This window comes from Archocentrus centrarchus, chromosome 13 (assembly GCF_007364275.1).
Source record: "Archocentrus centrarchus isolate MPI-CPG fArcCen1 chromosome 13, fArcCen1, whole genome shotgun sequence".
Lineage (NCBI taxonomy): Eukaryota > Metazoa > Chordata > Actinopteri > Cichliformes > Cichlidae > Archocentrus > Archocentrus centrarchus.
Genome location: NC_044358.1, coordinates 24666278 through 24691325, shown reverse-complemented (window position 1 = coordinate 24691325; position 25048 = coordinate 24666278). Strand labels below are relative to the sequence as shown.

The window sequence follows — 25048 nt, the reverse complement described above, 5'->3', positions numbered from 1 at the left end:
AAAGACATGAAACAACTGAAATAACAGAAGAGATGTAAAATAAACACAGTGAGACACAGTATGGCTCCAAAGAGATGCCAAATGACCAAAATTTGATACAGGTGAAAACCAAGAAATGCAAAAATTGCTATTATGCAAAAGAACCACAGAAAGATGCAAAATGATCACAAAGAGATACAAAATAACCAAAATGGGACACCAAATAAAAAAAAAGCCAAAAAAGCAGACATGATCAACTTGCATGGGGCAGGTTGGATCCATGCAAGCTGCGAACCCTTACCTGCACAGACTTGTTACACAACCTGTCAGAATTCCTACTCTATCGCTGCAAAGAAAGAGTGTGTATCCAGTTTGATAGCTAGATTTCTAACTGAAATTCAGAATGATAAACCTTTTCTCTTTAGTACTCTGCTGTGCTTTTCAACACATTTTTGCAATGTCTGTAATGTAATGTAAACCTGTTGGAACTGAACCAATAAGTGTATAAATAGAGAATAAGCAACATGATGAGTTGTGTTTAGATTGCCTGTTGCACACATCTAGTAAATTCTTAGGCACGCTTCAATGTTTTTAGATGCTGAGTGTGTTATAGAGTGGAATAACAGAAAAAAACAGGATGATCTGTGAGTGCCTCATGCTGGAAAGGACAAATGGATGTCAGAAAAAGAAGTGAGGAGAAAGAGCACGGGGACAAAGATGAGATTTCATTAGAAGCCCATATGAAGGAATCCACTCAGCTGAAATGAGCACACATCCTGCGTGAATATACACAGTCATACACTCACAGACTTTACACAGACACTGTCGCAAAAACAGAGTCTGACTCTTTTTTTCATTCACCAGTAAAGAATTCCAGCGTGCGATAAGATTTCATTCTTTTGTTCTGAGCTCAGTGTTTCTAGTTAGACAGTGAGAGAGGTGTGTGTGTGTGTGTGTGTGTGTGTGTGTGTGTGTGTGTGTGTGTGTGTGTGTGTGTGTGTGGTTCATGCCATCACCTCGTGCCCTCTCTCCTGCCCACACTGAGTCACTCTGACATACCAGAAACGACAACAGTACTTGGCTACTTGCAAATCTTTGATTAAAGGCTGGTTCTGTGAAGCTGGTTTAAGAGATTAGGGTGCCAGACAGCAGCAGTGAAGGAAGGGTCCAAACACCATCTGACACATGCTTTTAAACTGGTGTATAACATATCACAATGAATAATATTCTTTCTGGAACAACACCTATAACTAAGAATCTGAGTAGCTTTGTCTTATTTGCATTTCCATTGTCTGCATTTGTCACTGTGCTAAATCCTTAGTATGTATTTCTATTTAAGCAGTATATTGTAATATTATAAAACTGTTTTTAAATGATGTTTTTCAGCTGCTATAGATTTCCAAAGTGAATGTTGCTCAATCACTTTGTAAATCCTTAAAATCATGCATGATATAACTGCATCCATTCATCCATCCAGCTGGGTCCAGGTCATGGGGCAGCAGTCTAAGCAGAAATATCCATACATCCCACTCCCCAGTCACCTCCTTCAGTTCTTCTGGTGTTGGTTCTGTTTTTATTGTGAACATGTGCTCTATCATGCACCTCACTGTGAGGACTATGTATCTTGCTCTTCTTTTGATGAAGAACTAGTTTTTGCTCATTAGTTGGCTTCTCAGAGCTTTTCTTAAGTGCAAGTTTTATAAATAAAGTTCTTTATGAGTCTCTGGCCCATAGTCTCTTTGTAACTTTCTTACACTAACTTTAGCCAATAAAAATCTTAACATAAAAATTCAAGTTGGCTTTTCCTTCCATTTACACGGCTTACTGGCCAATGAAACAAACTGATGTTTGGTTTAAAAAAGAAGTATCTATAGACCATTATGTTATTAGAATAAACTTCCCCTGTTTTTGGAACATATGGAAACTGTAATATTCATTACAATTAGGATATCCTAAAGATCACTTAAGTTAGGTCCGTTACACATTTAAAAATGTTAGATTTGTCTATAGGGACATCTGCATTTAAATACAGGGTAAGTTTCCAATAATAATGTAATCATGAAATAAATTATAATTAGTAGTTAATTACATTGTCTTTCCAAGAAAAATATTAGCAGTGAATTATTTGCAATTTGTGGACCCATAAAATTTAAACTTTACCAGGTCGTGGACTGAAACAGACATAATACAGATACAGCATTACAAGGGCATATCAGTAAATCAGAGAAATAAAATGAGAACAAACTTGAGTGATCCATCTGATTCCTCTGAAATGGAAACAGGAAGTCTTGTGGCCACACTCCTCCATCACAGAACATTCAAACCAAGGTTAATGTAGAAGCAAAGATGGATTTAGTGTGTGTGTTTGTGCATGTGCAGTGTGTGTGACAGAGAGAGAGAGAGAGAAAATCCTATGAGCTGGTATGCATTCATTTTCTTGGTCAAGGGCAAACACCCACCTACCCACTCCACAAACTACCACAACTGCTGCACAAATGCATTCACACACACAGACATAAACACACACACACACACACATACACACTTATAAACTAACTCTCTTCACTGGTGCCAACTGAAGGAGAGCTCTATGTTTATCTAAGGTGGAATCCATCATATTTAGGTTCATGTTATATTCTTTGGTTGGTGTTTACAGATCCAGGAGGAAGATTTGCCATAATCATTGTAACACTATATTCTCGTGTAGAGACAAAGCTGCAGTGCGTGCCATTTTCTGACAGTTACAGTATTTCTAGATGTCAAAACAGAGTTTTCTCTCAGATAAATGTAACATAAATGTCCCCAAGCGTAAAACATTATTGTATTGGTCTGTGTTAGTGTCAGATAGATTTGCTGTTTAAATAATTATAATTTTTTCACTTGTCAAGCACTTTAAAGCACTTTAACTCGCACCAAAATAAATAGTATATATTGGTCTATTGGTTGAGCAGCAGTGAGATAGCTGAAACAGATGCTATTAAACAATGCGAATTTAAAAGACAAGCCAGTGTAAGGAGAGTATGTTTGCAGATGATTTCATTTCTGCAGCTGCACAGGTTCATGTTCTTTGTGGAAAGCAGATAAGCATGCATACGGGACATATCTGGTTGTTGCATGCTGCCACTTAATTACAGATACAGTATATTACAGGTTTGTATATACATACGTGTGTGTGTGTGGTCAGTAATAACAGGAAGCCAGTCCTCCATGTTGACACAAACCTGCCTGGGTGATTGGCTGTTTAAAATAAATAAACAAACACACGAGTGACCCACTCAACCCACAAGCAGCAGAAGCTCTCCACGAGACTAAAAATACGAAACGATGAGCGCTCCACATCGTCAAACCCAAACAGGAACACCTGCAGCTCACCCCTCAGCCCGGCCCCGTTGTCACGACAACCAGCTGCACTGCATGCAAACAGTTTATATTAGGGTAAGGAGGGGTGGGAAAGATTTTACAGATGCCGGAGGATTCAGGTGAAGATAATCAGAACACAGTTTGCAGAATTGCAGTGGAGTTTAAATGAAGTCAAGGGGAGTGAAGAATGAGGACGGTCATAGTGATGGGAAAGGGATGATAAAAAAAATTAAAGAAACTGGGAGAGACTCAGTCTGGGATGTGGTTTGAGTGGGAACTGGTGCTGTTTTTAGAGTCAGCAGGTGGCTGTGGAGCACCAAGGCCACAAGACTGACAGAAGAATGTATGTGTATACAAATATGACTGCAGTAAATCATGCCACAGTCTTCCCAAAAAAATTAAAGAATGTGAACAAACAAAACCAAATTTGACCAACAGACTGGAGTTTGATTCACATCTGGGAACATTTTTAAGTTTCACTTTCAGTCACTGTTAACTCTGGTTTTCACTCACTGTTTGGTTTAAGTTTAAGCACCAAAACTACTTGGTTAACAATAAAAAGGATGATGGTTTGGATGTCAGCATGTCAAAAAACCATCTGTTAATCTCTCATAGTGAGTAGGTTTATCAGCAAAAAATTGACCAAACAGAATTGTTTTCCTGTAATCTTTGTTGCTACGGACTTTCTTTTTGTTTGCACTTATATTTTGAGTTGCACTGGTGTTCCAGCATGTACGGACCAATTTACAGTTTGTTTTCAACACCTCCATGGTGACAAAGGGGAGGAGGTGCATAATAAATAAGCTTACCTTCATGATAAGCATTTGTGTTTTTCTGTAATGATATTTTACAACCACACTCCCCAATTAGTTGGGATGCTGTGGGGGAAAAACACAAATACCACAACACCATATTTTATTCCGAATTGAATATTAAAATTATGTCAAGTGTCTAAACTGAGGCATTTTTTCATGAAAAAATGTTGGCTCATTTTGAATTTGATGCCCCCCTCCTCCCCAAAAAGTTTAACTAAAAATAAATGTATAAAATTTTTAAAAACAACTGAAAGAATGAATCAGGTAAATTGGGAACAGGTCAGCAGGTGGCAGAGTTTCTAAGAAGTAAAGCTGGGCAGAGATTCACCAATCTGCAAGAAAACAGCATGCAGCATTTACAAATTGTGGGACCACTTTCAGAATAATGTTCCTCAACATAAAACTGCAAAGACTATGTATCTCATCGTTTTATGGCTCAAAATACCATAAAAAGATTCTGAGAATCTAGAGAAATCTCAGTGCGCGAGGGGCCAATGCTGATGCCTGTGATATTTGGGCCCTCTAGCAGCACTCCATAAAAGCAGGCATGATTCTAATAATAAAATATGGGTTTATGAGATTTACAAATCATAGCAAAGCTCATAAATCATCATTATTTACATTCTACACAGCACCCCAACTTTTGGGAAATTGGGTTTGAACCTCACTGCTTCTTTTAGAAACTTTTTGTTTTCTAACCTATGGTGTAGTTATTGTAGAATTTTTCAGAAATGCTGTCAAACCATGAAACTGATCTTTACGAACAGGGGCAGAGGTCACCCACAAAATAATTAAGTAAGATTTCCTAAATTTGACCTGCTTTAAAATAATGCTAGCTCAGTGTGAAATTTGCAAACGTTAAACCACTAAGTGGAAAGATGTTCTCTCAGATGGCAGATGGTGTCCATGTGCATTCATTTTTGTATCTATGGTTTGAACTTGAGGGAAGCTCAGAGCTTTAATTCAGGATGTGCTGTCTGGCACAGTTAGTGGCCTCTGCTGGGAGGTTAAAATGCCCTTTAGCAGCTGCGGCACCTGCTCAGATTTCTCTGTGAGACAGTGTGATAAAACACAAGTCTCCCTTCATACATAAAACAAAAATGCAGACTCACAATTCATCTGGAGTCATGACTTAGCATACATTTTGTTTTCTGCATGTGTGGACACATTACACATATGTACTGAATGCATGTGTGAGGACATATGTTTGTTCTTTGGTGAAGGAGCGCAACTACGTTTGTGTATTTCCCATGAAGAAAATACTGTACACATGTGAGAGTGTTATTTATGCATCCCCTCTGTGTCTGTAAGTGTGTAAGCTCCAGATGTGTCCCAGGGTCAGAGCAGGGCTGCCCTCCTCAGTCCAGATGTGTTCAGGTGTGGCCTGCAGTTTCACACCAAACAGAATCTTCTTAATGTCAGAAATAGGTGATGGGGTCAGACACATTTTGAATTTCTGTCTGTTTCAGAAGAAGAAATTGTGAAATAAAAAATAAAATAAACAACATGTGACAAGCAGGTGCACAGATTTTACTGGACTTGTGGTGCTAAAATGAATGTCTCTGGTCTAAAGTAAATAGTAGTAATTCATTTCTCTGTTACTATCTTTGGTAGGATGTGACTATCTGCTCAGTCCTTACGGCTGTGTTCATTGATGTCTTCAGCAAGGAGAACAGGGCTGAGCTTAAGGACAGAGATCTGGCAACTTTACAACAGGAAAAGGGCACTCAAGTCTTACATTCTCTGGCGCAGCAAATGGAGAGAAAGAAGGAAAGAAAGAGACAGAAATAGAGTTACTAAAGTTTGAAAGAATTTTAAAATGCAGATTTTACTGGGGGAGATGTGAGTAAAGCACAGGAAGAGATTGGTCTTTGTTAACTGTAAGGATTTGGATTTCGGGGGCATCGAGTCTGTGGTGGGGAACATAAGGAGAAAGGGAAAAAGGAAGATGTGCTCTACTCGTTATCTCGCCTCACTGTTTACTCAGATTCCAACTCACAGATAGCATCAGCAAATAAGCTGTGGCCAAGTCAACGTGCTGTTACACCAAGCCAAAACTGACCTTCTGCCTCTGTGAACACACACACACACACACACACACACACACACACACACACACACACAACATATACACATGCAATGCTGATGTTTTCTACATTCTGTGCAGTTATAAACACCAAGCATCAGTGGGAACAAAGAAAAACAAGATCCTGATCCTCAGCAGATTTAGATACATCAAATATCATAAATACGAAGCTTATATTTTAAAAGGCACTGTGATCATTGCATTAAAGATAACACATTTAAATCCTCAAATGCAGTCACTAAACTACAAAAGTCTGAAAGAAGAGTTGCATTAAGGGGTCACAAAAAAATCATACAGCTAATATTCTTGCAAAATCCATATTTGAGCTGTTCACAGGATCTTGTGTGGATTATACATCCATACATCCATCCATTTTGGACTTGGAGCTTATCACAGCTGCTATGAGGTGAGAGGCACGGTACCATGTTGCAGGGCTCAGATTATACACTGTATATAATCCATAAACAGTAAAAGCGATTTAACACCCAGTAGTTCCATAAAGTGCATTCTTGATCGAGGATTTCTGTTGTGTCATGTATACTGCCATTCCAAGAAGTCAGAAAGTAATGTTGTGATGGATGCGATATGCTGCATGAGGATGATGTGCATTTGATTTTATTCCCTGCCACATAATGGAAACTAAACTATTTGGTCATTAGACCTTTGCCAGGGCTATCTGGGGTGGTGACACCTCTTATTTCATCTCTTTTTGCTCTGTGGCCCTGGACAAATTGATAAGCATTGCATATCGACTCAATTTCACCCTAAACAGAGATCTAATCCACCATAACTCTGATTTTCATAATTGTAAACCGTACTGTCATATGATGCATAGATATCCCAGAAGTAAGAATTTTAAAAAAGAGGGTTTTAATATAATTTAGGATGACCACCTGCCACTTGGTGTCAGTGAAAGTTATAACCTGCTGATGAGCTGCAGGGGACCTGCTGAAGCCCTGTGCTATCTCAAGTCCTTTTATTCCACACATAGTTGATCTGAATGAGATCTATGGGATTTCAACACGTTGAACTCATGCTTCTCAAACAATTTGTGCAGTGTTGCAAGATGCAAGCTAAAAGAAATCACTGCCATTGGGGAAAATCATTTTCATGAAGAGGTCCAGCAGGTCTCTAACAGTGTTCAGTTAGATAACATCAAAAATGTGGCCACAGGAGTTCCTTAACCCAAGGCTTTCCCAGCAAAGTATTGGTCAGAACATCATTATCCCTCTAGTGGCTTGTTTCCTTCCCACAGTACAACCCTGGTAGACTTACTCACCTGTCACATGACATGAAAAAAATAAGCTTTATTTTACATCACTGCTAATGGGGGAACCTCTCATCATGCCAGGAGTGCTCTAACTAGGTTATCTGACCAGTGATAATGGTTGGATCAGGGTTTCTAAGTCCTGTTCACCTGCCTATGCAGTGGGTATAAGTGCTGGTGGTTAATTTACTGTCCAATATGTCCCAGACCATGACTTTCACTGTGGCTGGACTCTTGGTAATTTACTACAGACATTACAAAATGTACTATTTTGAAATGGATGAACCAACCTTTTTAACTCCTTCTCTGGACCTGTGCTGGACCTCGTAGTTGATTTTAGGAACTTGAAAAAATGTAGCAAAGTAATGGTGGAGTAAAATCTCCCGTGTTTTTGTAGACTAATGAAAAGACTAAAGTCTATTATAATATTACAGCAGCAGTTCGATGAAGCAATAGGAGTTGGTGAGCTTTGATTTCATTATGTAAGCATTACTGTATCTTTCACGAGCCCCATATTCTCGTAACTTCCCTCATTCATATTCAGCGTCTCCCTCTCTTTGTGCGACACAGTGGTGTGACAGTAGAGAGCAGACAATGTCGGGTTACCCTGGTAATTTAGGAAGGAGGACGGAAGTATCCTGGACAGGCAGTCCCTCCTCCCAAGAGTCCCACTGATGATTCACCAGCCTGCATGATGAAGGTTGGTGACCCCAATTTGAGTAAGGCAGGAGGAGGTGGAGCGGGAGAAGAAGGCGGATGAGGAAGGGGGGATAATAAGCAAGAGGGGATGGCGATGCCTACGTCAGTGGCACTCGCTAATAGGCAGATGTCCTTGTCCATGACAGAAGTAAATCATGTCTCTTGGGGGAAAGAATACAAGAACGAGAGGAGAGGAAGGGAAGAAAAGCGTAAGACAGAGACTAAGATTGCTGTCTGGAGAAGTGAAGTGCTGGGCTGGACGTGAGTGCGTGTCTAAGTGAAATTATAGGCAATTAGTTCAGCCTCTAAGCCCACTGTAGAAATGTTGTTTTGATGAAGACAGAAAACAAGAAGGAGGGAAGCAAGAGAAGGTGAAATGACTCAGTTTAAGTGTTTTAAGCTGTTTAGGTTGAGTGGGCCGGGTTGCATTGAACTAGAAAAGAGCATAGGTGATCTGAAGAGACAGAGGAAAATAGAAAAGGGATTTAGTAAAGCAAGTGTAACAATAGCACACTATGAAATACTCACATGTATGTTATGTTGCAATTAATAGTATGTACAGAAAAGCAGGAGAAAAATGCAACAAAGTTGCATCAAAACTAAAAGCACTCATGTCCCTGTTCCCCAGATGACATCATTACATAATATATTCTTTATATTCAATTAATATATTTACTTATTCATCCATTATTGTATCATTTTCGGTCAGCTGGTCAAAATTGATATCTTAAAAACCTTGTATACTTTTAGACAATTCATCAGGAGTGTTGTGTTATGCTTTATAAGCTTCTCTTATGTTTTGCATGAAAAATCAATTTGAAAAAAAATGCAACTTTTTGAAGCACTACAAAATTGATCTTAGATGCAGTACTTAAGAGTCCCAAAGACTCAGCTAATGACTACAGGAACATCAACTTTTATGGGTATGTGATCTACCTCTTGATTAAATAGCTGTATACCCAACAACCACCCCCACTGCCAAGGAAGTTTCTGCTTCACAAAAATCATCATCAAAACACCAGAAACACATATTTTAATAAAAAGCAATGCAGTCATTCAAGGTCATAGAAACATTTCAGTCAATGTTATGAGAGGCTGATAATAATTTGATCCCTTTTGAGGGTGGATACACACAACCGAAAACAGAATTTTGTCTGGGGTTTTTTGGCCACAGTGGCTTTTTATTGACAGGAAAGCAGAAGGAGAGATGGGGGAAACACACAGCAAAGAGCGACAGGTCGGGACTCAAACCTGTGCCTCCTGCTTTTGCTTCGCGGCATACGTGGTCACCGGCTCTACCGCTGAGCCACCTCGGCACCCATGAAGTGTGTTTTAAAGAGAAACTAATTCTCAAATACCGCAAGACTTTTTCCTATTTTTGTCTAATTAGCAAACTCATGTCTGTGGAAACAGTGTTTCTATGGAATGGGAGCGTAACAGCACCCAAGAAGGTCCTGGGTTTGAATCCACCTGCCCTAGCCACCTATGGATTTTGCTTGTTCTCCCTGTGCTTGCATGGATTGTCTCTGGGCACTAGGGCTTCCTCCCATATTCCAAAGGTGTGTGTTAGATAATTTGGTGGTTCTAAATTGGCCATAGATGTGAATGTGAGCATGAATGGTTGCCTGTCTCTCTGTGTTAGGCCTGCAATCAGTGGTCAAAGTGGGCCAGAATGATCCAGAACAGTGATCCATCACCTTCAGTTAATGAACCATTAAATCTGATAGGCAGGTTAATGCTTATTACTGTTGAATGAGTTGCTTCCAATGACAGCATGGAGATACTTGCTCAGTAATGAGGAAACAATGATAGCCCACAGTCTGCTTACACCCTCAACACATCCTTTCCCCCTTCTCATTCCTGTGATGCACTCATGGTGTAGATGTAAATAAAGCTGTGGTCAGAGTAGCACTAAGAGGAGTATGCTAATTTTGTGTTTTCAAAGGTTACATTTGGTCAATTTGGTAGCTAAACTGGGGTTTTTTGCAGTATTGTGCTAAAGTTTACATTAACAAACAATGTTGGGCTGGTGCAGGGCAGGCTATAGTGTCCATGGTCGATGTTACATAGCCAGTATACCCACTGCACTGGTCGCCATTGGTAACATAATTACACAGGAACTTCTGTGTATCCTCACTATAGCTGCTGCAGGATGCTCCTTTACATCAGCGCTGATATAGGAGGAAAATTAGTCAAAACTGGAAGCAAAGAAATTGCTGAGTTTATTTTCATAGCTTTTTCCTAAAGCCTCGTGTTTCCAAGCTGATGCAATATAATAAATATAATCTGTGAATCTCCGAGCTTCTATACTGATATATCAATACGCACACGATCAAACACTTGTTTTTTCAATCCAGCTGTGGCGGCAGTGGCACAACACAGCAGGTTACAAAAGTTTAGAGGTGCACGACCAGCAGAAATGACGGCTAGCGACAGCGGACATGATGTCAATTTGACGTCAAGTTTGTCATCCAGCACCTTTGTGAGGCACTTCATGACAGATATAAAATGATAACCAGCAGTTGTGGTGCAGTGGAAATGTAAATATAAACTTTTTTTAAACAATAGATATTTTTAAGGCCTTGTAAAACTAAATTAGTAATCTGGAAGGTTACTTTAAATGCTAAGTTCAGCATGCTAACATGACCACAGTTCAGTTGACATAAGATTTGTAATAAGTCTTGAACCTCATCCATCTTAGTACATAAGCATGTTAACATGTGCTAGCTGGGACCAAAAAAGTACATCTGAAGTTAATACAAATGTCACAGTTTTCCAGGTATAGATGTCATACACTACGGTACTGGACACATTTGACCTGATCCTAGCATTAGATGAAATGTCATAAGATCACCAAAGTTATTATAATCAGTCTCATGATGATAGTCAGGGAAGGTCTCTAAAATCAATTCAATTTATTTAATCGCTCTTTCACATTGCCATGAAAAACTCAGAATCTGTCTACCTTTCACACAGATATTCACTTGCTAGTCGGTAAAATCTCAATAATAGCACTTCCAGCCGATCCTGATGATTGGTCACAGCTGATGACACTGTCCAATCAGTGCTGACATCAGTTGGTCTTCAGCATCACAGACACTAATTAGCAGCATCTTCCTGTGTTTACTCCTGTGGGGAAGGGAGTGGGCCATGATGGAGTCTGCAGACTTATAGATAGATGAAGATAACTTTAATCTCACTCTAATTAGCGCTTCCCTTCTCCTCCCACCTCCTCATATGTCTTCCTGTCTAGACTTGAGTTGGACATAAGTTTCCACTTTCCCATATCATGCTGTGGCAACATCTTGGTCACGTGCACAGAAAAATATATTCCAAATCGGATTCAATTCCTTTGCAGGGCTGCAGGTCAATAAATGGAAAATAATAGTACAGTATCTCCCCCTTAAAATTTAAACAGCTGGCAGCTTGTCTCGATATGCTGTTGTGTCCATATTATATTCACCCTAAACACAAATAAATCGAGTCTTTAAATGCCTGTTTTGTTTTGTTTTTTAGTGTTTGGATCCCAAGCCTTTTCCAGCTGGCATTCTCCACTGCTGGTCTGTTTATCTCCCTGGCCACTTGAGTCGGGGAAATGAGGCTGCCACAGAGCGCCTGGCCCTCACAATTGCTGGAGATCCTCCAACATTCCCCCCCAGTGGCAAGTCAAACAAACCTGGGGACTGAATGTGACTCAGCCATTCCTTTTGAGTCTGTTTGCCTGGCTGCTTTGACAACACCTTCAGTGAGAACTTTACAGTAAATACCAGCACTTCATTTGGAAAATGTACAATCAAATATAAAGTAAATCTAACATCCTACATAGTGAACAGAGAATGACATGCTACAGTCATCTAGATCTGTGCATGTCTGCTGAGATAGTGTTTAATATGTACAAACTGCTGAATGCAAATGAGCAGTCAGGAAGCTAACTTTTTGGGATACTTCACCTTGCTCTAATTAGTGTCTGTATCAAATTTAGTGGCATTTTGTCTCATGGACTGAGATATTTCTAAGGATTTACCTGTTGGTTGCTCTGCAGAGAAGAATTAGGGGATCACCAAAATCAGAAGGATTTCAATGGCAAATCATCCATGCAGCTGTTAGTATATTTTATTTTAGATTTTTGTTTTTGGATTGAAGCAACTCATTTTTACTCCCAACTTGTTCCATACTGATGCTAGATCAGGACCCTTAGGCCTCCCTTATAGCATCATCATTCAATGTGAAGGATATGTGCAATAAGACTGCAGGAACATGTGATGAGAAAGGTGTTCTGACCGAGCATCTATGTGTAAAGTTGGGACTGTGAATTTGTGCCTCTCCACTAAAATGAAAAAGAATAAGCAGTAAGGACAACAACAGCAATCTGAATGATGCAAAAGAAACATTTCCAAGTTACTACAAAAGTATTAAATGTGATGTTAAAAAGAGAAAATGACCACACAGACTCACTGAGCAAGCAGAGGAATGAGAGGCAGTTTCACTGACTCATCAGCCAGCTGTGTGAATTCCCAATCTCATTGCTCAAGTGCATTAATTCTTTTAACTTCCTAGTGCTCCCAGTGTCACAGCTCAGAGGCAAGTTTGTTGTTGCCAATATGTGTTAACAGGTGCATCTAATACGAGAACTGAAGTTAATACTTGCTCCAGTGAATGTTATCATGTGAATCACCATTTCTTCCCCCTATTGATAATGAAACATGCTAAAAATACTAAGCCATGAGGTCACTACCCAATTATTTTTGTCTGCTGGCTGGAGTTTTTGGCAAAAAGGGTGATTAAGTGGTTTTGTGAGTTATCAGACACTTGCCAGGAAGTGACAGAGGACCACAAACAGGAAGGAGCGGAATGTGCTTCCTGTTGGCCAATGGTAGTGTACCATCATGACTGATACACCAGCACACACACATGCATGCACTAAGAGGCAGGAATGTTTTTCCACTGAAATCAGGGAGAAGCAGACTGTCAGGAAAGACAAACAGCGAGAAAAGATAACACTGAGACAGCGTGTCCCCGTGCAATGCCATGTTAGGGAGCATAATCCAGCACCAGTTCTTCAGAATTGCCTTTTAATACTTATTCTCACAACAGTGTAATACTCATGTAATTCTTGTTTCGTTGATTCAAGCGACGTCATAAAGTGGTCTCTCTTGTGGCCAACTTCATTTTACATCTATTTAACAAAGACCTCAGACTGACCCCATCCACACTGAAGCTGATTTTTTTAGATCATGTGTGCAGGAACAGAAACACAATGATATAACAATCTCTTTAACAAAACAAACACTTTACCAGCACAATTAAGCTGCATGCTGCAGATGACGAGTGAACCAAAGCTGCAAAGCTGTTGACTAGAAAAAACAAACAAACAAACAATGAGCTGAGCTCATCGAGCTTTTTGGCATCTACTGACCTGCCGTGTTTGGATGTTGAGAAATGCTGAGTGTGACCCACAGAACACCATCTCCTCAAGCACGGAGGTGGAAACATGATGCTTTGGGTTGTTTTTCTGCTAAGGGCACAAGATGACTTCACTGCATTGAGGGGGTCAATGGACTATAAAATCTTCAATGAGAACCTCCTTCCCTCAGCCAGAGCACTGAATCGTGGATGGGCCTTCCAACATGACAAGGACCCAAAACATACAGCCAGGGCAGCAAAGGAGTGGCTAAAGAAGAAGCAAATTAAGGTCATGGAGTGGCCTAAGGCTAATTTAATAGAAAATCTGTGGAAAGAGCTGAAACTTCGAGTTACCAAGCAGCAGCCAAGACACCTAAAGGACGTAGAGAGTTTCTGTAAAGAGGAGTGGGCCAAAATCCCACCTGAGATGTGTGCAAACCTGGTAACCAACTACAAGAAAGTCTTACAGTACCACTGTGCTTGCCAATAAGGGTTTCTCCACCAAGTACTAAGTCATGTTTTGCTTAGGGATCAAATACTTGTTTCTTTGTAACTGAGCAAACTTACAAATTTAGCAGGGGATCAAATACTTATTTCTCCAACTGTATCAATAAGAGCAGCGGCCTGCAGGTTATATCTTGTCACTTCACCTGTTGTAAAAATAAAAATGTATTGATCAGCCTCTGAGAGATTGTTTTATTTTGTTGGCAGCAAATGTTTCAATGTTCATAGATCAGCACTAACTCAAATCAGTGCTACAACAACCAGAATATTTAGGAAATATAAATAGTTGATGCATTTTCAGTAGTGACAACTGTATCTTCTTCTATAGATCCTATGTTCAATAACTGTGTTTTGCAGCACATATATTATAAACCAAGAGAAACTTGTTTCATTTTTGAACATAATAATTATGGAAACGTGCACATCAGAAACAACCTGAGAAAAGCAACCGTAGCTTTTACAACATGACCTGTAACTAAGGGAATAATTCCCCTGTAATTAAATGGAATTTCATTGTATTTTATTTGAATTTGTATTGTAATTATGTTTATATACAAATACTTAATGATAGGTACACTAGAATAAGGGGCTAAAAAGTCAGGTTATTACAGCAAACAATGAAATAATTATACTCTAAGTAAATTTAAGTAGTCTGTATGTAATTTTGAGTAATGTGTAAGTAATTTTAGGTAGTGCATGAGTAATTTAAAATTTTGCATAACTTCATATATTTTACAGAAAAGAAGAAATAATTACATTTTAAGTAATTTTAAGTACTCCATATTTTCGTGGTAGTCTTGCAGAAAAACAAACAATATTTCCCAAGCATACACTGTAAGTTTACTGTACTTTTTGGGGCGTGAGCTGTAATTTGGAGTGGCTTAGCCTTGCCTAACTTCCAGGTATTTTACAGGAAAGGAGTGTCTCTTTTCCTGTAGACTCCTTTTGAAAGTCATGTTTGAACAGTGATTGTGAAAGAAAAAAAATAAGTTAGACTTCAACATAATGAATATTTAACAAAGATGTAAAAAAATAAAGATGTAAAAAGGCAAGCTTAATCCACTCCATAATATGGCCCGCGCCCTGAAAAGTACAGCGTATTTACAACATAAGACAGTTTACAAGGTGCAAACCTTGTAAACTGTCTATATTTATGTTCCTGAAGCCACGTCGTGATTGTAGTCCTTGACAATGACACACCTAGATACGTGACTTGCCCAGATGTTTTATCTTAACCAAGAAAAGAAGTCTACAATCATCCACTTTAGCTGTCTTCGTGGTCTTTCAGGCCTTTTTGTTGTTGCTGAGCTGACCAGTGCATTCATTCATTTTAAGAATAAACCAGATTGTTGATTTGGCCATTTCTAAAGTTTTTGCTGTCTTCCTGATAGGTTTTATTCGTTTTTTCAGCCTAATGATGGCCTTCCTCACTTGTATTGACATCTCTTTGGACCTTGAGAGTTCCAGTGAAAAGCTACAACATTCAACCCAGGGAATCAACTCATAATCTTTTACCTGCTTAACTTGTCATGGAATAAAGTGAACTGGCCTCACCTGGCCATGAAACTGCTTTTTGGTCAATTGCCAAATTCACTTTGAGCGTCTGAAAATAGGGAACCATGGGCACCGTTGGCTCAGTGGGTGATCATATCCCGCATAGCTGTGGTGTGTCCTTTGGTGCGTGTCTTCCCCCGCTCTGTGTCTCCCCTCTGTCTTCACTGTTTCCTATCCAATAAAGACAAAATATCCAAAAAATATCTTTAAAAAACAGGGTGCTGTGTATAAAACTGTCTGTAAATCCTAACCGGTAAATGCAATCACTTTGTTAAACTCCTTGATTTAAAGCTGAAAGTCTGCACTTCAATCACATTTTGATTGACTGATTTAAAACACACTGTGGTGGTGTACAGAGGCAAAATGACAAAATTGTGATTGCAGGTAATATAGCTAAAAAATTGCATGCAGGTTAATCATCCATGTATGTTCAGTGGTGGCAGAAATACTTTGTTCACAGTAGCAATGTCACGATGTAAACCAACACTGTTACAAACTTGAGGACTATACTGAAAATTTAAGTAGAAGCATTATTAAAAAATGAACCTTAAATCATAGGTATAAACAGACAATTAGACCAATACAGACACTGCCACTGTTTCACACTTGTATATTGAAATATTAACTCATATTATTGGCACATAATAAATTTGAACTGGCAGCATCTTAGAGTTAATTTTAACTGTTTTATTGTGTGTGCGTGTGTGCATTATGTTTCCCAGGAGCCAACTAAGGCATGAATTTGCATAAAATGGAAATGCATGTGTTTATGTATTGTATATGTTCCAGCAGATAGACAGTCACAGAGGTGAGAGTGAGAACTGAGGGAGTTGAGAGCTGCTGGTCATTGAACAGTATATGAAATTAACATTGGTTGTCCTTGAGGGCTTCCTGATTCAATCACACTGGCTCGGTGACGTCATGCAGAGGTTTAAGTCATATTTTGGATTAGGGAGGGTGAGAGAGGGGGGAGAGCAGCATGGGGTGGCAGAGAGGAGGGGGGATGAGTCACTACCTCACTGATGACTGTCTCCACTGAGTGGTCAGATAATTCAGGTACAAAAAGAGACACAGGCACAGCACGACCGCCTAATGGCACTCAAATAAAATGACTTATTGGGAACTCGCAAAATACACCTTTTAGGAAGATTAAATAGTATTGATGCCACCCCTCCTCCTACCCATGAGGCTGGTACAAAACAATGACCAATATTGTTCTTCTGTATTTAATTAATGATCAGGGACTTGTATGACTGATGTCTTTGCTGCCATCATATGTAGACTCAGTGTGGGCTCTGTTACTGAAACATTCAAGAAAAATGATCTGATGTAAACCTGATCCATCAAAGACCTCACTATACTTGATTTGGGTAATATGCCCCACTCAGTAAATGTCATATTTATATATAACACACGGTGGTGCTCCAACCATTAGAAAACATTTCTTCTGTTTGAAAATTAATGTTAAAAAATCTGCAGATAATAAAAAAAAGTGTGCAACTAACTGTTGCTATGATATGCATGAAACTCATCCAGTTTGACGAAACACAGATATTACACTGGCCATACTGATGACACAGAGGGGATGGAAGGAAACTCAGTTTGTAGTTTTGTTGTTACGCATTTTTGAAATTATGAAAAAGGGTTCAAATGTGGCTGTCCAGTGGGTAGCCTCAGAGAAAGGTTCTGGTTCCAACCTGTCAGAGGTGCGTCTGTGTGGCGTCTGTATGGGATTTCTCCAGGTGCTGTGGTTTCCTGCATGCATGTTAGGTTAGTTCAGGGGTGGGCAATCCCAGGCCTCGAGGGCCGGTGCCCTGCATGTTTTAGATGTGTCCCTGATCCAACACACCTGAATCAAGTGGCTGAATTACCTCTTCAGTATGCAGTCAAGTTCTCCAGAGTCCTGCTAATGACTTCTATATGTGATTCAGGTGTGTTGGCTCAGGGACACATCTAAAACATGCAGGGCACCGGCCCTCGAGGCCTGGAGTTGCCCCCCCCTGGGTTAGTTGGTGGTTCTAAATTAGTCTTAGATGCAGTTCTGAGTATGAACGGTGTTATGATCCTCATTTCTTTCTATTTTACTTCCAAGGAGCCAGACATTATGGTAACAATTTTAAAGTGGTCTTGAGGAATGGTGCTCCAAAATTTTTCTTGTTTCCTTGTAACTGATTATTTTCATACCAAAAATGCCCAAGATAACAGTTTGATAGGTACAAAATAGTAATTTTGCATCAACAAGGTGATTCCCAAAGAGCTATTAGCTGAAAACTTGGCAAATTTTGGCATGGTGTGCAATGTGACCTTAAAAAAAAATTGAGGAGACCGGATAAGTAAAGGACAAAAGAAGTGGCGGCCTAAAAATAAAAATTAGGTACAGCAGATGAACAGTAAGGATGAGAGTCATGTCCTTCAGAAACTGGAATAAACTGCAAAGACCTGACAAGATCAACCTGGCCCTTCAGCAAACATCTACTGTTCACTGGAGCCTCATCAGAAATTGTCTCAGTGTAAGGGTGGCTGTCAAGAAGCCATTCTTAAGGAAGGGAAACAGGGAGAAAAGCCTGATGTATGCCACACTACACAGGAACTGGACAGAAAATCAGTGAGATATTATGGAGTGATAATTTTTCAAAATGACAAAGATCCCAAACATACTTCCAATGCAGTAAAAACATCCCTGCAGAGCAAACGCACAATGGAACACATCATGGATTGGCCTCCAACATTACTACAGCAGTGTGGGATCAACTTGACAGCGAACAGAACAAAAAGCAGCCAACACCCAGAGAAGAGCTTTGAATGACCTTCAAGACGCCTGGAGAACTCTTCCTGAAGACTTCTTAAAGAAATGACAAGAAAGCTGCCTCAGAGAGTTCAGGCTGTGTTAAAGAATAAAAGATGCAAACATTGATTTTCAAACTTTTTAAGAATTGTACAAGCTGTTTTTGCCTTATATACTGTATCTCCAAGTATGTTTAGATGTTTCAATAAATCACTGCACCTACTTCCCATTTTTGTAGCAAAATATAAAGAAATGAGGGATGGCTCAAGACTTTTGCACAGTTCACTATATATTACAGAAAAAAGTAACAGTGTAACAAGCCCACTTTAGGAAAATACATCAATGGATAAATGTTGAAATTGTCAAGCAATTCTTAAAACATGAATATTTATCAGATAGTTTTATTACATTTATTATACATTACATTACATACATTTTATTTTTGCCACAGTCATGATCACTTTCCCACATTTAATACTTCTTATGTGCAATTTTTCATTTGCCACAGTTAAACAGCTTTATGAGGCAACTTCACAACTCCAACACCAGCACAGCAGTAACACATTTGTGTTTCACAAAAGAGGACAGCAGTGGTGATGATCTACAGAACTCTCCTGATGCTTAATGGAAACAGGAAACGTGTTCACAAATATGATGCGAGGCTAGACGTCAGGTGACATTTGGGATCATTTACTGGCCTCCAAATGCTACATCATCATTAAACGGCTGCATTTCTTTACCTCTGCGGATTGTTACAGCCTCCACCTGCTCAACTGTTTAAGACTTACAAGACTCAAAGACTTACTTGTGGGTAAACATATTCTGAAAGAGCTAGCGGTCATCAAGAAAATACGCTGACACTTTGGCTCAATTGTCAAAACGCTTCATTCAGTTCTGGTGCAACCCCTGAACTCTGGCATCAAGTGTGGACTTCTCTCTCGACACAAAGGCACATGACTCCCTCTTGTGCTAAAACAGTGGAACTGCTTGTTGGCTCTTTGAATGCACAGTCAACCATGTCAGTATAATCCAGTACACTACACAGACAAGAGCAACAACAGTAATGCACCACTAAACGGACTCCCAGATGTGTCTTCTACCCCAAAAGTCATTACTTGTTAAACAGCCTCAATGTTCATATGTCAAAAGTGAATGATATCACATCCTGACATCTGATCAGAGCCTCTTTCTGCACCCCAATGGGAGTGTGCAGGTCAGACACCTGAAAGTTCAGCACGTCAATGTCTGACGCCCCAAATGTGGCCTCCACCTTCACGTTCTCGTACATCTGGAACTGAACCTTCTTGTTGGTCATGGAGAGCAAACACCGGAGGAAACCCTCTCGCAGCACAGATCGAGCATGCTGCTCTTTCTGCAGCTGCTCGCTGTCTGACTCTGAAGCAGCCGATGAGGAAATGGAGGTTCGGCAGAGAGCAATGAAGCGGGGCGAGTTGGGGTCAAATCCACGGCTGTTGGGGTCAGGTCCTTTGGGCAGGCGGAGAACAGGCACTGGAGTTGCCATGCTGACTGATTCTGCCAAAAACCTGTGAGAAGAAAATAAAAGACAGGAGCAGAACAATAAATGCGTGAATGAAAACTTTTCCAAACACATTCACAAAGGTAAATAAGAAAATTAAATTATAAACTGAGAACAAACAGATTTGCTTGAAAAGGAAGCTCACACTGAAAAGATGGTTGAGTACATTTACACCATGACACTTATTACAGTATTTTAAGTTTTTCTTACCAAAATTGAAAAATGAATTTTGGTTAACAGGTGGTTTTAGTTACACTAAAAGAAAAAGGTACCAAAAAAAGTTAAAAAAAAAAAAAAAAAAAGAGCACTCACTGTGAACCAGTGTAGGCTTGTTGCCTACATTGTAAAGCTGATCTCACAGTTGGCAGCAACAAAATAAGAAACACATTTTAATAAATACATTTTTGTAAAAGTACAGCAGTGAGCATTTATCACACCATCCACATCTGCTTCCACTTGACTGGGCTTGCAGGCTCTCTCATCCACACCGCTCCACCTCAGGCCCAAAACACATCTGATTTGGCTGCTCTGCTCTGGATTTCACTTTGTTCAGATTATTACTACACTCTCTGCTCAGTTTAGCTGTGGTTCCCCCTCCACTCTGCACAGCCAGGACCTCCCCTGGCTCTCCATGCATCTTGTCACACAATCCCCCTGCTTTTCTCTGCTCTGCCCCAGCTCAGCATCCCATCAGCAACCCGTTCAGGCCTGCAGTACTCATCTTTATCGAACTACCCCTATGCATTTATCTATCAATCCCATCAAGCTAGTTCTGGGTCCTGCTGTAGTAGCCTTCATATCAAAATGTACGTCAACAATACATGTTGCTAGGCAACTGGCATGCCAACTGGTATTTTACATGAATTCTTATGGGGTCAAAATGAGGTCCTTCCAGAGATAAGCAGAGGTGGCAAAAGTACTGACATTCTGTACTTAAGTAGAAGTACAAGTACTTATGTTAAAAAATACTTTAGTAAAAGTCGAAGTACTGGTTCAACTTCTCTACTTAAGTAAAAGTAAAAAAGTACAGGCTCTGAAATGTACTCAAAGTAAGAAAGTAAAAGTAGTTCTTTGGAGGATGTTTCTACCAGCTATTTTTGTGTAAAACAAACCGAACCTCATTATATATTATTGTAATAATATAAAATAGTACATGAGAATACAAATGTTATTCCAATCTAAATTTTAATTCTAAAGAATGCACTCAGCTTCAATCGGTTATGTAGGACACAAACTGTGAAAGGGAATTTAAACACAGCTCTATTCTCTGTGTCCTCCATAGCAGAGGGTGACTGTGCCTCCACCTAAACACCAACACGAGGATACTCAGGGGTTACAGTGGGATTCAGAAGGTGGAGGAACCCTAAGATCAGCTGTAGTGGCTCTGTATGGGGAGAAGAATCACAACTTTCTATTGTGAGCTGCAGTAAATGATGTTGGTGTGCAGGCTGTGATCAGCTGACCTGCTGCTGCTGCTCTGAGGTTTACTGCTCTGTGTGGATGAACTGAACTCACAAAGATGTAACCCAGTATTTCACAGCTATCTGAGCTGATCTCCATCCCCTACACTGACAGCATACAGGCTGTAGAAATGTTGGATTCAGTGAATGAATCTCAGCATCAGCAGCTTTGATTCAAACTCATCTCTGCTGCACTGATGTAACCTGTAACTCTGACCATGAACACAAACACTGTGCTCCAGTCCAACACAGAGCTTTACTGTAAATACAGTACAACAAACTAACCTATTTATTAAACACTAAACTGCAGCATTTTCATAGAATCTTTGAATTACACAAAGTCAGCATACTTCAGTTTGTTTTCCAGTCCTTACCTTTAAATCTAACCTCTCTTCTTCCTCTCCTGTCCTCTTTCTCCATCTCTGAGTGAACTTCTCTCTCTTTGCTCTCCCTGAAATGCAGCAGCTCTTCTTTTAGCTCGCAGACACACTGTGTGACAAACTGCACACACTTTGTGTGTTTGCTGATATTTGTTGAGCATTTAGAAACGTTGCATTTACCTGCCACACGTTACTCCCTTCATGCTCGCTCCTCTTCAGTAGCGCTAGCTAAGCTGTTTATGTGCCGCAGCGCAACTTACGGACTCGGTCCGGCCCGATTATAGCGCTATAAATGATACATTAATTATATGGGTTTGCGTATTTAATCCCTTTGTACGAGATAAGCCCCGGTGATGGAGGATACGCAGTACGATTGTCTCTTATATGTTATTATTCCTCCATTTAGGCTCAGATCGTTTTATGTTTGAAGGCGCACTGACCGGAAATGCAAACTTCTCTCTGACGTTAAAAAGTAACGAGTCTGTTTGAAAATGTAAGAAGTAGAAAGTACAGATACTTGTGTAAAAATGTAGGGAGTAAAAGTAAAAAGTAGTCAGAAAAATAAATACTCAAGTAAAGTACAGATACCTGAAAAATCTACTTAAGTACAGTAACGAAGTATTTGTACTTCGTTACTTCCCACCTCTGGGGATAAGTGGTCATTTTCCCCCTCATTTTCAATCCCACAGAACCCAAAAGTCACTACATGAAGAATAAAACCAGTTTTAGGAAAAGTAATGAAATCTCAGATGTTTTATTTTAACAGAGTTACATGATTTTTAAACACACACAAACCCCTGTATTAAATATGAACCTGTGGGGATAGTCTCTCTCTAACGACCTCGTAGTCATTTCATCACCATCACAAAGCATCAAAAATGTATTAAAAATCAGCAGTAGCTGATGTTTAGCTGCTCTGACCCATCAATTCCTCATAAATGTGATCAGAGCCATTTTTGAGACTGGTGTTCAGTCAAAGCTGGTGTGATGTAGGAAGAAACAAAAATAGTAAGTCTCTGATGAAGGAGACATATCTGGGGTTAAAAAAAAAAAAAAAAGCTCTTTCATACCTTTTTCAGAGTCGCTGATTCCAAATGCTTTATTCCCAGTTTTTGCAGTTGTTGTTCCCAGTAGGTTTGTTGCATACAACTGCGTATTTTGAGTTTTTTTAGAGCAAAAGTTTTAACGTCATTATGGATTTTTTGATAAATTATCCACATTTTCTTTCATTTGAAGCCTTTCTTTATCGCTAAAATATATTCTGAAATCTGTCTGGCACGTGTGCAACTCTTTATTTAAAAAGAATAACGTCAAATTTACGTTATTAAAAAACACAAAACATGAAGTTGTACTTTTTAGAATATATGATTTTCTAACATTTGCGTCTTTTTCTACCTTCATTTCATGCACAACTTACGTTACAATGAGCTAAAACGCTTCATGTAGGCCGGCCTATAATTAAAATTTACCAGGAAAAAAAAAAAAACGGCCAATTTCTGTTCAGCGTTTGCCTTCAGTTACAGTAAGAGATAGCAAGTCGGAGTTGGTGCCAATCCAGTTTAATATGGACACAAAATTATCGCAAAAAGGGACCAAAGGAACGAAAAGAAAAAATCGGAAGCCACCACAGTGCAATAGTGGGGGGAAAAAATGCACAAAAGTTTTAATAAACCCTCTGCTTTTTACTTACTGTGTGCTTCCTGGTGTTAGCACTGTTAGCGACAGCACGCCACTGCCAGATTGTGGAGTCCGTTTCTTCCTCGTTGGATCTATTTGCGCATCATCAAAAACAGCTTGCACGTGCCTTGTCGCCGCCTACTGAGCGGGAGAGCAACGCGCCAAATTTGCAGGTAATAATTGCAGTTCTTTTTCATTTTAAGTTCAGTTTTTGCTTTCTTGATTTTATTCGTTATGCTATCATCACCATCATCATCGTCTTCATTAAAAGTGCTGTAAATTTTTCTGTTAACATTAATAATTATGTATTTAAATACAGTTACTTTAAAATTAATTTATTTAAGTTAATAACTCATAATAAATGAAAGAATCATGCAGTGGGGTAATGTAAAATAAGAAGCTTTGTGTAACAAAAAGGATGATTAATATAAAATACTTAAAAAAAAAATAAAGTCAGCTCTAATAAATGAAAATAGCAGGAAAAGATAAGATAAGAGATAAAATAAAACTTTAATGATCCCACGACAGGGAAATTTGTGCATTACAGCAGCTCAGTGCAGAAAATTATGAATAAAAAATGAAATAAAATAGAATAGAAAAACACTATATACATAAAATATATATCACTACACATATCAATATATACATATACACACATATCCATCAGACCACTATATACAGATATCAATAACCCTATATACATATGTAGCTGGTAAAGTATACACAGTATGCATTATATGGCGTCCAAGTGATTCATGACATCATGGTGCGTTATACAGTCTTACTGCTGTTGGGATGAATGACCTGTGAAAGTGCTCCTTCGTGCAGCGAAGATGTTTCAGTCTCTGACTGAAGGAGCTGCTCAGCTCACCCACGGTCTCATGCAGAGGGTGATGGGGATTGTCCATGATGGATGTCAGCTTTGCTAACATCCTCCTCTCACCCACCACCCTCAGAGACTCCAGAGGACATCCCAGCACAGAGCTCGACCTCCACACCAGTTTATCAATCCTGCACCTGTCCCTTTGGGTGCATCCACCCCCCCGGCAGACCACTGCATAGTAAAGGGCAGATGCTACCACTGAGTCGTAAAAAGTCTTTAACAGAGTCCTGCAGACACCAAAGGACCTCAGTCTCCTCAGGAGGTGGAGCTGACTCTGGCCCTTCTTATACAGGACATCTGTGTTTGTAGTCCAGTCCAGCTTGTTACTGAGGTGAACACCCATCAAGACCACTGTCTTGATGTCCTTTCCCTGGATGTTCAGTGGTGCTGTAGGGGATGACGTCCTCCTGAAGTCTATGACCATCTCCTTCGTCTTGCCAGCATTGATTTGGAGGGCGTTGGTCTCACAGCAGCCGACAAAATCACTGATGACCCCCCCCCGTATTCCTCATCGTTCCCATCTGATACGCATCCGATGATGACCATATCATCTGAGAACTTCTGTAGGTGGCAATGGTCTGAGTTGTACTTGAAGTCTGAAGTGTACAGACTGAACAGAAAGGGTGAGAGGACCGTGCCCTGTGGCACCCCCGTGCTGC

General features: G+C 39.7%; 1 protein-coding gene across 2 annotated transcripts; it reads right to left on the bottom strand.

Moving 5' to 3' along the window:
* Positions 1 to 19390: 19390 nt before the first annotated feature.
* Positions 19391 to 23597, bottom strand: gemin7 (gem (nuclear organelle) associated protein 7). 2 transcript variants are annotated; one of them, XM_030744782.1, is made up of 2 exons: positions 23520 to 23597; positions 19391 to 19996 (listed from the first exon to the last, which is right to left on the bottom strand). In XM_030744782.1, exon 2 carries the CDS (start codon positions 19972 to 19974, stop codon positions 19588 to 19590), a length of 387 nt encoding a protein of 128 aa, XP_030600642.1. In that variant the 5' UTR covers positions 19975 to 19996; positions 23520 to 23597; the 3' UTR covers positions 19391 to 19587. The 2 variants fall into 2 exon arrangements, with proteins under 2 accessions (XP_030600642.1, XP_030600643.1); XM_030744783.1 differs by lacking the exon at positions 23520 to 23597 and adding an exon at positions 20427 to 20776.
* Between the last annotated feature and the right edge of the window lie 1451 nt (positions 23598 to 25048).

Excerpts from the sequence above, each read along its gene's own strand:
- gemin7 (XM_030744782.1), bottom strand. The coding sequence starts at position 19,974 with ATGGCAACTCCAGTGCCTGTTCTCCGCCTGCCCAAAGGACCTGACCCC.